This window comes from Elephantulus edwardii, unplaced genomic scaffold (genome assembly GCF_000299155.1).
Source record: "Elephantulus edwardii isolate Elephantulus edwardi_28Jun2011 unplaced genomic scaffold, EleEdw1.0 scaffold00464, whole genome shotgun sequence".
Classification (NCBI taxonomy): domain Eukaryota; kingdom Metazoa; phylum Chordata; class Mammalia; order Macroscelidea; family Macroscelididae; genus Elephantulus; species Elephantulus edwardii.
Window position 1 is genome coordinate 318,768 of NW_006400214.1, and position 13,016 is coordinate 331,783.

Sequence of the window (13,016 nt, forward strand, 5' to 3'; positions counted from 1 at the left end):
TCAATCCACCTCATAGAGGGCCTTCCTCTCCTGCGCCGTCCCTCCACCCTCCCAAGCATGATGTCCCTCTCTAAGGACTGGTCTCTCCTCACATGTCCAAAGTAAGTTAGACGGAGCCTCAGAATACTTGCCTCCAAGGAGCCACCCGGTTTAACCCTCTCCAGGACAAATCTGGCATGGGAACAAAAATTAATATTGTATCTTTTTCATCAGTTGGCTTTTGTTCTGAGCACCTGGGTTGCCCTGCATTCCATTTTAAAGAAACAGATTTTCAAAAGATTTGGTCTTTTCAACATAATTGCTCAAGCATTTATGATACTGGACTCTTAACTTCCTCACATTTGGATTTGCTTACCCGTCTCCTTTATGTTCCAGAATTATATTTCTTTTTTTAAATAAAATTTTTAGTTTACACTGATTTACATACAGAGTTCGTATACATTGTTTTTCCACTTGGATCTTTCCCATTTCCTTTACCCACCCCTTCTTCCACCATCAAATTGTGCAACTCTAAGATTACCCTCCTGTCCATCCTAACCCCTCTCCTCCCTCTTGGATCCCCATGCACGTTTTACTAGTTATTTTTCTATTTCTTCAATAATGGTCTTATACAGTATTTGTACTTATGAGACAAAATTAGTTCACTTAGCATAATACTCTCCATTCCCTCCCAAGTTAGATATTGATTTACAAAATCATTGCTCTTGCATGCTTTGTAGTATTTTGTTGTGTCTCAATCCATTATCTTGGGGTTGGACATTGGCTCTTTTTCCATCTTCTTGTGATTGTGAATAGCACTGCTATAAACATTGGTTTACAATTCTCTGTGCCTCAATTCTCATTATCTCGGTGTATTCCAAGCAGTTGAATACTAGGGTCATATGGAATTTCTATGTTCAGCTATTTTTTTCTTCTCTTTTTCTTTAATTTTATCTTTTTATATAATTTTAATGAGTATTTACAGAGATTTTGGATTTCTATTCATTCATTGCTGCACTTCTCTCCCCCCCCCCAGTTTGCTCCTCTCTTTCAAAAGTAAAAGAAACACTCCTTCCCTGGTACACAATCCCCCCGCAACCCTCCCACCACCCCAAGTACATTCCATTATGCAACCTTAATTGTGGACTCTTGTGATAGCCATAATACCCCATCATACATGGCTTTTAAATTATTCATTCCCTCATCTGTTTCAGTTCAGTATACACAATTTATCCAGTTTTTCTCAGTCTTGCCCCCACCCTGATATCTGTCCCATTTTACAGCAGTGGCACCATGCAGTATTTGTCCTTTGGTGACTGAGATATTTCACTTAGCATAATGTCCCCCAGCCTCACCTATTTTGAATAATATTGCATGAGTTTGTTGTTTTTCAATGCAGCGTAGTATTCCATTGTGTGAATATACCAGAGCTTCTCTATCCGTTTGTTTGTTGATGGGCACCTGAGTTGTTTCCAACTCCTTGCTATTGTGAACAGAGCCACGATAAACATGGGTGTGCATATATCTGCTTTGGATGTCAGTTATGATCTATTTGGAGTATATTCCCTGTAGTGGAATTGCTGGGTCAAATAGGATCGCTATTTGCATCTTTTTGATTAATCGCCATATCGCCTTCCACAGTGGTTGCACCATTTAACACTCCCACCAACAGTGAATAATGGTTCCAGTTTCTCCACAACCTCGCAAGCATTTGTTGTTTGCTGTTCTGTTAAATTTTGCTATTCTGACTGGGGTGAGATGATATCTCATAGTTGTTTTGATTTGCATCTCTCTTAGAGCTAGGGATTTTGAACATTTCTTCATGTACTTGTTGGCCATCTGAATGTCTTCTTTGGTGAAGTGTCTGTTCATATCGTGTGCCTATTTTTCTATTGGATTATTTACCTTTATCTTTTTGTGGTGCTCAAGTATTTTATAAATTCTAGATAGAAGTATGTTTCCTTTGAGGTTCTTTTCTTCCAGCTCACTGAGTTTGACACTGACAATCTAGAGTGTTGGGCACACTTTTGCCATTTCTTTCTTAATATTTTTGAATGCATTATATTATTATTATGGATTTTTTCTCTTATTTCTCATCCTGTTTTCGCTGTACCCTCTCTGTGTTAGGATACGCTTTTATTTTCTTGTACCTGTTTATTGTTTTCTTTCTTTCTTCCATCCTTGCTTTTTTTTTTTTTACTATAGTAGTTAAAGTTAATCCTTATCAATGTATTTCTTCTGGTTCCTTGTCTCTAATATGTTTTTTTAATGGCTTCCATTGTTTATTCCACCATTTGTACCTTCTTTTGTAGCTATTTAGATAATTTTACATCAACATATTTTTTCTGGTTGTCTTTGTCTCGGTTCTTCATTGGGTCTACAAAATGCTTTTCCAGGAGAGGGTTATTTTGTTTTTTTAGTAATATTTGAGAATGCCACCTGCTCTTTTTACATTATGTCAATGTTTTCTTGGTAGATGTTAGGTTGTTATAATTGTGTAATGTCCGAGAGTAGGTGGATGGTCTCTGTTGTTCCTATATATTTGTGCTCCCGAAAACTGGGTGACTGTTTTGCTGTGGAAAACTGCGTCTGGTCCACTCCATTTTCTGTTTCTCTAAGAAATCCTACTCCTTCTCTCTGTGTTGTAGTCAGGAAGGTTTAAGGGCAGAAGTAACTGGATGAGAGAGTGCAGGGACTTAGTGTTCTCTGGAAAACTGTTACTACTCTGCTAATGTTCCTCTTTGGCTTAAGAAATTCCAAGCTTCATCCATGTCTTGCAAATAGGAAAGTTTAAGGGAGGAACGTTTTGAGAATTTCTTTATCTATGTTCATGAGAAGTATTCATGTATATTTTTTATTTCTTATTATGTATTTTGGGCAATTATTTGGGACTTTTTTGGCCTGGTTTTACATTACCTGTTTCCTTGTGCCTGTTGTGCTGCTGTTTTATTATTTTTTTTAGGATAGAGAGATATTATGGCCTGAATATCTTGTCAAGGAATTGTGCAAGACTTTCTACTAGCCTCAAATAGTTTATCTGACTAGGGATCATATCTTTGCCAGTTTGTTGTTGTTATGTGCTGTCAAGTCGTACGAAAGACCTGAACACTTGTATAACTTTCATTGTTTTCCCACTTTCATAGAGTTTCCAGAGGCAAGCCATTTTGGAAGTGGATGCCACTCCTGCTTTCAAGCTTGTTATAATCAGGGAGTTCCACCAAACACTGTCCACCATGGGTAACCATTATCGCATTTGACCCATTAGTGTCATAGTGTTTAGCATCACAGCAACCATGAGTTACCTCTGTACAGCAAATGGACAGACTACTGCTATACCACTTAGAAGAATGTTTGAGCAAAACCAGTTAAATCCAAATGAATTTTCATAGAACCCAGACTTGCATCCTGGGATCTCATTGGCCAGAAAAATGTGTTCCTGCCAACCGGTCACTCCATAGCCAGACTATAGCCTGCACAGAGAGACAATGCCATGGACTCACCCCTCTGAGTCTGCATGAGTTTCCAAAGACCCTAAATGAATCTTCATAGAACCCAGACTTGCATTTTGGGCTCTCATTGTCCAGAAAAGTGGCTTCCTGCCCGCCACTCACTTCATAGCCAGCCCCCAGCCTGCATAGAGAGACAAAGCCATGGACTTACCCCTCTGAGTCCACATGAGTTTCCAAAGACCCTAAATGAATTTTCATAGACACTAGACTAAGACAATAGCACAGAATAAAAGAAACATACATCTGAGAAGTGAAAGTCCTGACCCAGCACCATCATTTAATGACATAGTACCATAGCTTTTGTTGAGAATGTCTAAGTCTTGAAATCACTTGGAAACAACTCACAGATGACTCTACACCCGGTTTTTGGAGGCTAAATAATACATGGGAGGAGACTGTCAATCTTTGCTTCTGCAGAGCAACTGGTGGATTGGAATCAGCAGAGACACAGCATCTTTGAGTCATCAGCACATCCCTCTAAGCACTACACCAGTAGAGTTGTACATGAAAGGTCTTCCCAAATTGAAGTAATATTTTTACTACAGCAATAATAAACATTTACTCTACTTTGGTAAGGACAATTCACTGAGACAAAGAATCCGGATATTTGCTTGGAGTTCAGCTAGAGAAGGACACAAATTCCCACAGTCAGAGATTCAAGTAAATCTCTCTTAACAGACTTTCCCCCCTCATCTCTCCAATTAGCCACAAAAGTCTAGAAGTGTATAGAAATTCCATTTGGAGAAACTGACTTGTAGAATTCTGCTCCTCTGAAGAAAGTAATACTCCGTCATTGAACTTGGAGAAGGACTCTTTAATGACAAGTGTTAGAACCAATATCAGAACTTACCCATGTGGACAGAGACCAGCACCTTTCAATAAAGGGATAAGGAAAAACTATTCACCCTCCTGCCTAGTATTACATGGTTTCTCCCTGAACTGATATTCAGTCAGAAATGAGTTCAGTCAGATGATTGAAGAACTAGGAAGTCATCCTATTAAACTGCCACCCCCTGACAGTTTAGGGGATGGTTTTTGATGGATATGCCAGCAGATGTGGGTAGCACTGCAGAAATTCAATTCCGAAGTATGGTGTCATTTACATTGAACCAATATAGTGCAAGCTCTGGTGGCCTAGTGGCAAAGATAGTGTGCATGGGTTTCAAGGCCACTAGCTGCTCTTTGGGAGAAGGAGGACCAATTTTGTCCTGTGTCATTAACTGCCTCTGAAAACCTTTGGAGGGTTAGCTGTGGGTCAGATTTAACTCTGTGGTACAGAAACACAACAATATACTGTAGTACCTCAAGATTGTGCCCCTGCTAATCCAGGGAATGACTTCCTAACCAACTCATTTCCAGAGAGAGACCATGAATTAAGAGTTGTCTTAATTTGAGGCATCATAGTATAAATGGCTCTTCAATTCTATGTGAGATGGAGCCAAAGAAACATCTTGTGTCTCAGAAGATCCTTGAATAGTCCAGTGTGAATGCCAGTACCCACCCGGAAAATCACTTTCCTAGTCTTCAGTGTCTTTGCTTGTCTCCACAGTCAACATTCTTGGCACTAGTAGCCAGGTAATTAAAAGGCACATAGCCATGGGTAAATCTGCTGTTAGGGACCTTTCCAAAGTTCTGAAGAGCAATGGTGTCTCTCTGGAGACTAAGGTGCGTTTAATTCAGGCCATGGTCTTTGTAATCACTTGTTATGTGTCAGGGAGTTGGACAATGACTAGGGAGGATAGAAGGAGAATTGATGCCTTTGAGCTGTGGTGCTGGAGAAGAGTATTGAGGGTACCATGGACTGTTAGGAAAACAAAGAGATTCATCCTGGAGAAGGTTAAACTGGGCAGCTTCTTGGAGGCAAGGATTCTGAGGCTTTGTCTGACATACTTTGGACATGTTGTAAGGAGGGACTGGTCCTTGGAGAGGGACACCCTGCTTGGGAGGGTGGAGGGACGGTGCAGGAGGGGAAGGCTCTCTATCAGGTGGATTGATTCAGTGACTGGGGTAATTGGGATGGGTGCATTGGAAACAGTGTGATTGGCACAGGACAGAGCAGAGTTTAGGGCTGTTGTACCTAAGGGTCGCTATGAGTTGCAAGTGACTCGACGGCACTTAACAACAACAGTCTTCAGTGTGGTCATTTTTGCAGATGTGTGTTCTCATAGCAGGTAAACACATTTCAGAATGGCCATGCTGCACCATTTGTCATACTGTGCACCACCCTTTCTCAAATTCTATTTTTTTTCATTCTTTCCCTTAATATTCTCAGCATTTGAAGATTATATTAATTTGTTCTGTTAATTTTTAGGGGGCTTTCTTGGCCTAGTGGTAAAGAATTAAGCTATAAAGTCAAAGGAAATGGTTCGAATCACTTAGCTTCTCCAAGGGAGGATATGGACATTCAATTGCTGTGTGATTTACTGCCTTTGAAAACTGGATGATGGGTCAGCAGTGAGTTGGTCTTTAGTTGACAGTACAGAACAAAAATAATATAGTACCATAAAATGTCCCAGTCTTGTTTTAAATTGTCCTGCTCTGCTTCATCTGACTGAAAAATGAGTCCTCTCTCAGTTGTTGTATAGAAATGAGGGATTCTGAACATTTCTTAATTTGCTTTTTGGCCCTCTGAATGTCTTCTTTGGTGAAGTCTCTGTTCATATAATCTGTGCCCATTTTGCAATTGGGTTGTTTACCTTTATCTTGTTATGTGTGGTACTTGAGTATTCTATAAATTCTTGATATAAGTCCCTTATCAGACATGTCATTAACCAAATATTTTTTCCCTAGTCTGTGGCTTCTCCTGTGGTATATTCAGACATTGGGATACTATGCTGCATTGAAAAATAAGGAACTCATGAAATGTACAAAAAATCTTCCCTGGAGGACATTATGCTGAGTGAGGTACCTCAGCCAGGGGCTGCACAGCTACCCTGGTCAACTTTGATGCCATCTCAAAGACCTACAGCTATCTGACCCCAGATCTCTGGAAAGAAACGGTGTTCACTAAGTCTCCCTACCAGGAATTCACAGATCGTCTTGTAAAGACTCACACCAGAGTCTCCGTGCAGAGGACTCAGGCTCCAGCTATGGCCATCACATAGTGGATTTTCTATAACAAAGTGAATTAAGTTCTTAAAAAAAAAAAAAGAAAAAAATTTATGTTTGTCAAAGCCAAGATTTAAACGTGGGAAATGACAACAAAACCCAAAAAACCCCCCAAACAAAACCCCAACAAAAAACAATACAACCATTAGGGCATGAATTTTAACTTTCTAAGCCTGCCAGTTTGGGTTTTTTGTTTCTTTGTCTGTTTTTCTTTTCTCCATCGTCCTTAGGTAGTTTATGTCTTGTGTCAACAATTTTCAGTTGTAGTCGACAAAAACCACACTTCATTTTTTGCACTGTTTTGGTTGTTTTCAATAATCTAACTCCTTTTTGGTTAAATGCTTCTTTGGTGTTTTGTATGACTGTTTGAATTGTCAGATAAATTATCCTTATCAGTCTAATATAATTGATTATTTAAATCTTAAATTAGAACTGCAGGCAGAGTATTTGACTGTTTTTCCATAAATAACCTTTTAAATTACTAAAGGTTGTTCTTTAACAGCATTGCCATCAAGTTAGTGTCTTTCTATTGTGGAATTGCTTGAAGATTTGTACTGTCATAGAGAGGCTGCCTTTTGATTACCAATGCATTCTTGTGGAGTACAGCACCAGAAGTCCCTCAGTTGTATTTTACATACAAAGAATTGCACATATTGTAGGTGGTCAACTTGATGAGACTATATGAAATCCCTATCAAGGAATAGGATATTAGTAGCATTTGGTCTTGGGACAGAGAGATTGGAGTCTCTCAGGTGATATATATATATATATATCCTCAAACAACCTCTTCTTGGATCCACTATCAGTTGGTTTTGACTGCCAGCTTTGAGTGTCTTTTTTTTATCCTGTAATGCCCTTTAATACATATATCACAGATATTTTTTATAGTGCTCTAAGTGTTAATGTGAATTTTTTTAATAAATATTCTGTTTTTGTGGGAACTTTTGATAAGTTAATATCTTTTAATTTTTTTTCAAGTGAGCAGTGATGATTCAGAAGATTCTGATTTTCAGGAATTAGGAGTTAGTGAAGAAGTTAGTGAATCTGAAGATGAACAGAGGCCCAGAACAAGGTAAGTATTATGATTTTTGTAAGAAAAAGAGAAAATTTAGGAATAGATAAAATAATTAGTACTTTGATCTGAACCTAATTATAAAAAGTTACTAATTTTAAAAGAATGTATGTGCTCGCTTCGGCAGCACATATACTAAAAAGAATGTATATAAATACAGCAAACTCTGGTGGTCTATAGTTCAGAGAGTCTTGCCTTGATAATTCAAAGACTGCATCTCTGGCATTTTGTATCCATCAGGGTATTTGAGGGAGAAAGATGTGTAGTCTCCTTCTGTTCTCTTTCCACAATGAATTGTCACGTAGGAGTCGGAACCAACTTGGTGACAGTGAGTGAATGATAGATATTTGAATATATTCTCTGTATCGTCATGTAACCAATTTATAGCTGATTGCGCAGCAACTATTGAGAGGCTGTGAATTCCATTGTAGGAGATAAAATTAATACATTCATTATGTTGTTCCATTCTTACCATTACCTGTTTCCAGCCTTTCTATTAACTCTGAAGCTCAGTGTTCCTTAAGCCATCCTTTCATTTTATGCCTATTTGTGTCTTTGGTGCCTTTTCAATATCATATAGGTGGATGATGCTGGTTTTTAAAAATAGATTATTGTTTGATATTTCATTTTGTAGATGTTACATTTCTTTCCTGAGGAATAGTATTTGTAATCGTTTTAGTCACATGAGTTTTCTTTTTATTTTGGACTAAAACCATGAGTTGAATAATTCATTTTTACAATTGTGTTTTTAACAGTTTGATGAAATGCTAAAGAGCTTTCTTTGTCTTTCTATATACTATTTTACATTTCTTCTAGCAAAGGATTTGGATTACAATTTCTCCACTTCTTTCTAACTTGTGGATACTGGTTTTTCTTTTAACTTTCTTACACATTTCATTTTATGACAATTACAGTGGTTACATTGTAACCTTAATTTCTATATTTCTCCGTCTGAAATTTCCTTTTCTATTAAATTATCTGTTTTGTTCCCTATTGTCTTCTACATGTCATTCTTGTACAAAATCTATTTTTGTCTGTAAAAAAATTTATTTTAATTGCTTTTTAAGTAAAATTTTAGTAATCATTTTTCATTGAATCATTGATATGAGGTTTTTTTTTAAGTTGTAAGGAATTAATGGAAGTAGGGAAGACTGAGGCAGGCCTAGCCAGGGTGTTTGGTTCCTGGGGGCAGGTCCAGTTACACCAAAAAAAAACAAAACCCAGGGAAATGAAGGTGTGGGCAGACAGCAGATGTGGTCTTGAACTTGGGAGATAGAAAAGTGATGCTCCTTGAGCCTTAGGAATGGGGAGCAGCAGAAAGAAAGCCATGTGGGGGGGGGTCCTGAGCACCCAGAGGGACAAAGGGAAGCAGCTCCCCACTCCTCAGTGCTGAGGAAAAGGCACTTGGCTCAGTCTCCTGCCTACATCCATCCATGAAGCAGATGTGGGTGGGTCTTGAATCCCTGGCCCCTTTTAAGGGCCCTGCAGTCACTCCTGGTTGAGTTTCTGGAAAAACTTTTTGCCAAACTCATAAGCACTGATCATGATGGCACAGGAGGGGGCGGCCTTGATGATCCTTGGGAGGAAGCCTGCAATCAGTCCCTTGGTCCCTTGCTCAGCTTGGATCCTCCACAGCAGCAGCCAGGTAGAGTCCACATGTGGAGGCCTCACTCTCATGGCCTCCATCGCTCCCAGCTGGACCTGGCACTGAGTCTTCACCACATCAAAATGCAGAGTCAGGATGGCTGCCACCGTCCCTGAGATGCCGCCAGCTATGAAGCTGATGCCCACAGATGTGTGGTCATTTGGCCTGGACCCACTTAAGCCAGCTCTTTACCAACTCGTAGTTGAAGCAGTATAGAACCAAGACGGGCACATCCCGAAGGGCAGTGGGCCCCCAGCCCAGCCACAGAGACCGCCCAGCCTCCCTGAGCCACTGCAGCCTGACAGAGGCCTTCAGCTCCCAGTATGACACATGCTGAGCCTGCAGCTTCATCCGCACCAGCTCAAGGGGACTGATCACAGTCACTGTTCCAAATCGGGCCATAGCGCCAGCCACCATGGGTGCATAGAGGTCAGAGGTCAAGTTTCACCCACACAGGAAGGTCTTGAGGTGGTCATAGGCAGTGAAGTAAATGGCGGTGGCCAGCACAGTTATCACCATGGTGGCTGGGAAAACACTCCAGAGGGTCCTGGTGCCTTCATGCCTCACAATCTTTACAAAGGCATCCATGGTGCCAGTGAAGTGGGTGTGAACCTGAAACCAGCTGGCACAGTGGGCCCCGTTTGGCTCCAGGACTCCATTGTAGTGCAGGAGGCACTTCCCAGCAGGTTGGAGAGGGGACGACAGTTTGGTGTAGGAGATGCTCCACAGTCTAAAGGGAGGTTTTGGTTCACTGGCTCCTGAGGGGCTCTGGGACTGTAGCCGCAACTTCGCCAGGTCCAGGGGTGTCATAAAGAGAGAGATGACTGTCGCCCCAGTGCCTGAAGCCACCATCTGCTGGAGGAGGCTAATGTCCCCAGGGTCTTGGTCAGCCATCTTGAAGTTTCGATCCTTCTGTGGACAAGTGAGGCGGGGATGTGAGCAAAACATGTCAACAAAGATGACGGCGGCCCTTCTCCGCACCTGGCCTCTATGCAGAAGGGCCAGGCCCGGAGCCCAAGCAGGAAGGGCTAGCTCTCTCCCCTAAACAGTCAGGGGGCTCAGCTGGACAGGGAGGAAGTTGGAACCGGGGACAGGAGAACTTCACTCAGAGGTGCCTGATTCTAGGCCTGTGCTTGCGCCACTGGGGCCCGGGGCCTGCGAGCCCATAGCGGCTCCATGGCCACAGCACCAACCCATGCATTTGCCTCGCACGGAGACCTCGGCTGACCTGATATGCGTTTTGATTCAGGAAATTAATTTTAATGTCAACAAAGTAATCAATTTTCTACTTCCTATTATTTTCAATTAATCCTTCTGTCCTCCAACTATTTACCTTGAAAGCTTTATTCTTGGATAAATGCTTGTTGTTTGCCTTTCCATTGTTGGCAATTCTAAGGAGGGTGTATCTCCTTACTATTATTAATCACTCTGTAATAATGTGTATAGTTTGGCTGATGTTGTTAGTTGCCAGTGAATCAATTATACAACAGGTTTTTTCCAATTCTGAATAGTAATTAAAAACCCTAGCCTCAAGTATTCTACCAGTCTATGAGATCAGTTGTTGTTATGTATTGGCAAGTGTCCTGCAACACATAGTGATCATATGTACGTCAACTCAGAACCCAGTTGTATCTTGAGCCAACCTTATTGTCTCTGACACACCTACCCCCATTACCCCAGCCACTAAGTCAGTTCATCTTATTGAAGGTCTTCCTCTCTTGTGCTGTTCCTCCACCCTGCCCAGCATTGTGTCCCTCTCAAAGGACTGGTCTCTCCTTGCAACATGCCGAAAGTATGTCAGATGGAGCTTCAGAATCCTTGCCTTCAAGGACCAGCCTAGTTTTTCCCTTTTTAGGACGAACCTGTATTTTATCTTAGCAGTCCATGGTATATTTAATATTCTTCTCCAGCACCACAGCTCAGAGGCATCAATTCTCCTCCTATCGTCTGTAGTTATTGTCCAACTCTCTGATGCATAGCAATTAATTGAGAAGGTCATAGCCTGGATTAGTTGCACCTTAGTCTCCAGACAGACATTATTGCTCTTCAGTACTCAAGGGCAGTCCCCTGACAACATACTTTCCTAGTGCAGTTCGTCTCTTGCTTTTCTGGCTGCTGGTATGAAGAGTGTTGATTGAGGTGCCAAGAAAACGTGAAGCTGTTAACTATCTCAATCTCTTTTCCATATATCATGATGCACCAGTCTATCATGATCTTCACCATGTATCATGAAGCGCCAGTTGGCGCACTTGTGAGAATTTTTGTTTTCTTGATGTTGAGCTTCAATCCATATTGAAGTTCTTGACCTTCTCCATCCTCCGTTTCACCAAGCAAGTTTGTGTCTTCTGCATAACATAGGTTATTCTAAATAATATACATCTTCCTCCAATTCTGATCCCAAATTCCTTGTCATAGAGCCCAGCCTCCTGAATGATCTGTATATAGATTGAAAAGGTACGGAAATAGGATGCATCCCTGGTGTATTCCTTTCCTTATTTTGAACCATGCAGTGTTTCTGTTCTGATGACTGATTTGTGGTCCAAACACAGGTTTCACATAAGCACAATCAAGTGTAATCAGATCAGTAATCCTGGCCAATTTGAGGGTTTTGAATTTTGTTCCCCATTTTTCTTCGATTGCATCTAAGACTTCCTTTTTTGATCCTTTTAATCCCTTTAATCCATTGGGCGCTGTCTAGTATTCATGATCATGGAGTTGAGGTTCACTTGATTCATTAGTCCTTTGGATTAATTTTTTTTCTATACATCTTTGCTTTTCTTATCTATTACTTGTAGACAGGGTAAGACTGATAATTTACTTTTGCATACATGTCCAGATACTTTTAATACCCATTCACTTCTTGCCAAGCAAAGATGTGGAACATTGTTTTTATGGACTATTTTGTGACAGTTGACCTTATCTCCCAAGACTTTGGTCCCATCAGACCTTGTTGTTATGTGCCGTTGAGTTGCCTACAGATGATAGTGACCCTATCTCCAACAGCTCTGAAGGCTGCCCTGTCTTGAGCCAGTCTCACTGACTCCAATACACCTGACCCATTGCCCTAGTTACTGTATTAGTTCATCTCATCCAGGGTCTTCTTCTCCTGTGCTGTCCCTCTGCTCTTCCAAGGATGTCCTTATCCAAGAATCAGTCCTTCCTGGCCACATGCCCAAATTGCCTCTAAGAAGAAACTTGGTTTCACCCTCTCCAGGAGAGACCTATTTGTTTTCTTGGTGGTCAGTGGTATCTTCAGGACTCTGACCAGCACCACAACTAAAAGGCTTCAGTTCTTCTGTCCTCCTTGGTCCTTGTCCAGCTTTTTGATGCATAGCAAGTAATTGTGAAAACCATGGCCTGGCTCAGGCACACCTTAGTCTCTAAATTGGCATTGTTGCTTCTCAGTACTCTGAAAAAGTTCCTGACTGCAGATTTAGCTAATGAGATTAGTCTTTTGATTTACTGATTGCTGGTGCCAAGAGTATTGATTGTGGAGTTAAGCAGGCTAAAATTGTTAACAACCTTAATCTCTTTTCCATGCAATCAAGATGCATTGATAATAATGGGTGACTGGAATGCAAAAGTTGGGAACAGAGAAGAAGAATCAGTCGGAAAACATGGGCTTGGTGACAGGAATGAAGCTGGAGATAGAATGATTGAATTTTGTAAAATCAATGACTTATTCATTGCAAATACATTTTAT

General features: G+C 40.8%; 1 protein-coding gene across 2 annotated transcripts in view; it reads left to right on the forward strand.

The window, feature by feature from the left end:
• Positions 1-13,016, forward strand: part of ATRX (alpha thalassemia/mental retardation syndrome X-linked) — a 301,403-nt gene that overhangs the window by 103,325 nt on the left and 185,062 nt on the right. For both annotated transcript variants that reach the window (XM_006902875.1, XM_006902876.1), the window contains one exon: positions 7,575-7,668. In XM_006902875.1, the coding sequence (XP_006902937.1) occupies positions 7,575-7,668 (94 nt within the window). The remainder of the gene's footprint in view (positions 1-7,574; positions 7,669-13,016) is intronic.